Below are 4,838 nucleotides of genomic sequence, written 5' to 3' on the forward strand. Positions count from 1 at the left end.
GACCTACCGCCGGGCCTGCCGGTCCTCTCTCTCCTTTGTCACAGGCGCAGATCTGCGCTAGAGGGCACTGCACAGAACACACAGGGTGAGCTTCACATGGTTACACACCAGCACACATACTGTGTATCACTATCTGTGTGAGTGTAGCACTACTCACCCCCTCATTGGCCAAGTCCGTCTGTGGAAGACCACAAACACATTGGATTAGATTAACAACAACGCTTTTTTTTGTTGCAACGATAACGGTTTTATTGTTAACGATTTTATTTCATTGTTGATTATTGTGACGATATTAATAAAATACTTATTTTAGAGAAACTGAGCGCTGAACGTGTCATTTAAGAGACTTCTGATCTCAGCTGTGAACACATGAAATCGAAACCAACATTGTCTTGATAAGCGCTTATGTGGAAATGCTTTGGTTGACTAAAACAGAAACAACGTCAACGAACGCTCTAAACCAGTAGCGGATCACGGATCGGGAGCTGAACCTTTCAACTGGGAGGAATGTGACAGGAGGCCTCCTGGTAATCCCCACAAACACGACGGCATTCATCTGAACGTATGTTGACCAAATCCCTGAGCGGGCCTATATCTGCCCTTACTACTCAAGAGAGGCAGACGTCTCTCCCCCATCTCTACACAACAGAGGAGCTCGGACGCACACACTGCTAATCTCCGGCTGTCATGGACGTTCTCGCGCTTGTATCTACACGACACGGCCTCCGTTCCGTCGCTGCCCAAAAATGTGACCACGCCCATTCACAGGTAAACTCAGAACACGTGCATACTGAACCTAAACGCACACATCGCCCCTTTTATACACAATGATTGCGCTGCGGATGGCGGAGATCAACCATGCAAGGTTGACAGCCAGCTGGTCTGGAGCAGCCAGGGTGAGGCGTCTCGCTCAGGGACACCTCGACACTCCGCTAGGAGGAACCGGAGATCGAACTAGCAACCTTCCGGTTACCAGCCGACCCCGCTCTACCTCCTGAAGCCGCATGCCTCCCCCCGCCCGGTTCTTCCCCACCGGTGGAGCCGTACTTACGATCACTCGGAGCACTTTGTCCATGACGTCGGCGTCCTGCAGGTTGTGGAGGTACCGAGACACCGGGGCGCTGGCCAGCAGCCGGAGCTGCGCCACGTTGGCGGGCTCGTTGGCCGTGCGCGTGATGCCCAGCGTGAAGAAGCGCACGCCCTGGTTCTTGGCGTCGGCCACGGCCGAGAAGATGTCGGGGTTGCGGGGGTGGGAGAGGCCGTCGGTGAGCAGCATGGCCACCTTGACGCTGCCCTTGGCGCTGCTCTCGTCCAGGTAGATCTGGGTCATGTTGGTGATGGCGTAGGTGGTGTAGGTGCCGTGGCCGATGTACACGATGGGGGTGATGCGGGCCCGGAAGTCCTCGGCGCCGCGCCACTGCTTGAAGGTCTGCTCGGTGATGACGTGGCTGCTGTACTGCAGCAGCGCCACCCGCGTGCTGAGCGCGCGGCCGCTCTGCAGGCGGAGGCCCTGCAGGCGGTCCACCACGTCCATGGCGAAGCTCTTCTCCTGCTCGTGGTTCTCCTTGGCGCTCTCCGAGCTGTCCAGCAGGAAGGACAGCTCCAGGCCGCAGTCCTCGTCCACCGACGCTGTGGGTGGGTGGGCGTGGGTGTGTGTGTGTGTGTGTGTGTGTGTGTGTGTGTGTGTGTGTGTGTGTGTGTGTGTGTGTGTGTGTGTGTGTGTGTGTGTGTGTGTGTGTGTGTGTGCGTGGATGGGTGTGTTTGTGTTGGAGGGTGGGCGTAGGGGTGTGTGGATGGGTGTGCGTGTGCGTGTGTGTGTGTGTGTGTGTGTGTGTGTGTGTGTGTATGTGTGTGTGTGTGTGTGTGAGAATGAATGAGTGAGTGAGTGAGTGAGGGAGAAAATGAGTGTTGGGGGGGTGTGTGTGCGTGTGTGCGTGTGTGCGTGTGTGTGTGTGTGTGTGTGTGTGTGTGTGTGTGTGTGTGTGTGTGTGTGTGTGTGTGTGTGTGTGTGTGTGTGTGTGTGTGAGAATGAGTGAGTGAGTGAGTGAGTGAGTGAGTGAGTGAGTGAGTGTGTGTGGGTATGTGAGTGTTAGTGTGTTTGTGTTTGTGTGTTGTTTGATGCAAGGAGACATCATTGTGAGGACATTGTTTGGTTTTGTATCAGCAGTTGTGCGGTTTCAAACTCAAACCAATTCTGAATTTACTTTAAAGGACACATGACTTGAATAGGTCATGTTGCCCAACAGAGACTGATATCCTGTTTTGATTCAGTAGGTCATTAACATCTAAGCTCAGCCAAAGCCAACAGACATCATTTTGGGGGAATTATAGAGAAGTCAGCTGATCTTCTACAAAAGCATGCAGCTGATCCTCTCCATTAAAGTGATTAAAGTTGTTAACATTGATAGTCTGATTCCTTCTGATATCTTCCTACCTTCTCCATCATGAAGACTCTTTGAGTGCGAGAAGTCTTTGGATTTCCGCTTCACTTCTCTGTCTTCAAAATATTCTTGGGCCAAAGCACTTGTCAGTGCCATGAGGAGCACTGCCCATATCCCGGTGTGGCACATCACGACTCCAACTGCAAGAGAATCAAAAAAACACAAAAGAAACAAGAGAATAGATCAAACTCCCAATGCCACAACACAATCATCCTAACAACAAAAACAGTAACAAAAACCTCTGTTTTTCTTTTATTCCTAGTCTGTCTTACATCGTTTTGATAGTGCAATATGTAAAGCGTCTTAGAGTACCATATTAAGCGCTATATAAATTTCATTTATTATTATTATTATTATTATCCTGGCAAACCACTTCATTAAAACAGTTCATTAAAAAAATTTAACGTTTTAAAAATCCACATGATGAAGATGAAATACATGCACGGAAAAGAACATCATATCTTTGCACTCACCGTTTGAAAATCTGTTGAGAACTCAGTAAACCTCTCAACCCTACTCTGATCCGAGATCAGAACGCTGACATCTGAGCAGGTCCCATGTGTTGAGCAGCAGTGGTGGGGGACTGTTGGGCTGAAGTCAGCTCATTGGTTCCTCTGCAGCAGAAGCAGAAGCAGCAGCAGCAGAAGCAGCCAGTCCAGGGAGTGGAGAGAGAGTGTCCCCAGAGCCGGGCCCTCCTACTGCTTTATACGTGAGGAGGGAGCTGAGGGGGGCCAGTCCCGGGCCCAGGCTCCAGCCCCGGGCAAGAGAAGGGGGCTGGTGTTGATTTACATCTCCACTGAGATGTGGGTTGATTCGTGCCCCGTGAAATTTGCGGACTGAGATGAACGCAGAGGAAATACACTACAGATCACGGTGAATATTGACACCGATCGACTCAGAACAGCCCGATGAATGTAAACGCAATAGTGTTGTGTTCTGTGGAAGAGAAGTGGTCAGATGTTAGACTAAAGGACTTGGAGGTGCATAGTGCATAGTGCTTAGTGCGTGATGAATTATGGTTATTTCACCTTTCTTTGATGACCTGCGCTTTGACAGGTGACCTGTCTAATCAGAAGTCAATTCTGCGAGGGATATAAAGCTAATGTGTTGGTTCTACCAGAACTACCACTGTTAATACTACTTCTATCAACCGTGACTATGAGTCAAATACACAACACAATTATAAAAGCACTTTAAAACAATAGATCAAAGAAAGGGTGTGACCTATAAATTACTTAAGTGTCATAGAATAGAAACCTAGAATCCTTCGTGTCCTCTGTTTTTTGCAGGGATTTTCTTTTTTAAGGGAACCCTTTTTAAGGATTTTAATTATTTAGGCTGCTTGACCTCTTGCAGGGGTTGTGTTCATTCAAAGACCTTGAGTCTCCTCTGGCCTTAGGACATAAATTACCAGCTAGATGATACGGTGGTGGAAGGAATTCTCAGGTAACAGGAAAAATTAAGAGACTCCGAAAGGCTTAGAGAGTTAAGATACGTGAGATAAATCAAAGAACACTAGAGAGTTCCTTCAGTGATTAACAGAAGCATTTTGATATTACATTAGGGTGGGGTGATTATTTGATGCATTCATTAATTAGAATATCCCTTTAATGGGAAAACCCTGGTATATTCCTTGATAGATCGTCCACAAATGAAAGATATTTCTTTCAACAATACTCCCTTTCGGACAGGAGTATAAAAACAACGAACATATGATGTTATTCTTCAGCAGCACATTGGGGTACTGGAGGTGACGGCAAATCTAGTCCGTTGGCTAATTGTTTTAAAGCTTTGTATACTGTGATGAAGTAGCCGTTCTTCGCAGCTGCATTTCACAGCTGTCGTTTCCAAGACATTGCAAGAGGCATCAATAAGTTGCGAGCCACTGACAAGCACGCCCAACAATTCTTGTCAAGACATTTGACCGGAGAGTTGTATTGTGTCCGACCAATGCGTGTATTTTTTATTAATGTATAAATAGTCAACCTGTTTCCCATGAACAGGAATTTGGTCAGAGGCCGTTGCTCTACAAACCAATTAAAAGGAAAGTAAGTCAATAAGTAGGTGTTCTGCAAAAAAATAAGGGATGCAGTCAAAGGTCCACAAGGTGTTGACCTCTGACATCTGACCCTGCTGGCGGTGCTGGTGCAGGCCGGGGCCGGTCCTGAGGAGACCGGTTTGGGTTTGGTGGGGGGGGGGGAGCCCCCATATTCCAGAACCTCGGGGCTAACAGCCACTTAGAGGAGAGACTCTCTGACACAAAGGAATGTTGCAATGAGTGATGGCTGAGCAAGACCACACAATGATGACCTTTAATGCCGTCTCCGGATCACATTAAAGGTAGGGTAGGCAACTTGGAGGAACCAGACAGAGTGAGCTACTTTATGAAGCAGCCCC

At 48.3% G+C, this 4,838-nt stretch overlaps 1 protein-coding gene across 1 annotated transcript in view; it reads right to left on the reverse strand.

The window, feature by feature from the left end:
- col28a2a (collagen, type XXVIII, alpha 2a) overlaps positions 1–3,132 on the reverse strand; it is a 20,526-nt gene extending 17,394 nt beyond the window's left edge. The window contains exons 1-5 of the mRNA XM_030343126.1: positions 2,915–3,132; positions 2,435–2,581; positions 1,052–1,629; positions 158–178; positions 8–67 (exon numbers count right to left, since the gene is read on the reverse strand). Coding sequence (XP_030198986.1) covers positions 8–67; positions 158–178; positions 1,052–1,629; positions 2,435–2,570 — 795 coding nt within the window. The 5' untranslated portion in view covers positions 2,571–2,581; positions 2,915–3,132. The remainder of the gene's footprint in view (positions 1–7; positions 68–157; positions 179–1,051; positions 1,630–2,434; positions 2,582–2,914) is intronic.
- Between the last annotated feature and the right edge of the window lie 1,706 nt (positions 3,133–4,838).

Source organism: Gadus morhua, chromosome 20 (assembly GCF_902167405.1).
Source record: "Gadus morhua chromosome 20, gadMor3.0, whole genome shotgun sequence".
Lineage (NCBI taxonomy): Eukaryota > Metazoa > Chordata > Actinopteri > Gadiformes > Gadidae > Gadus > Gadus morhua.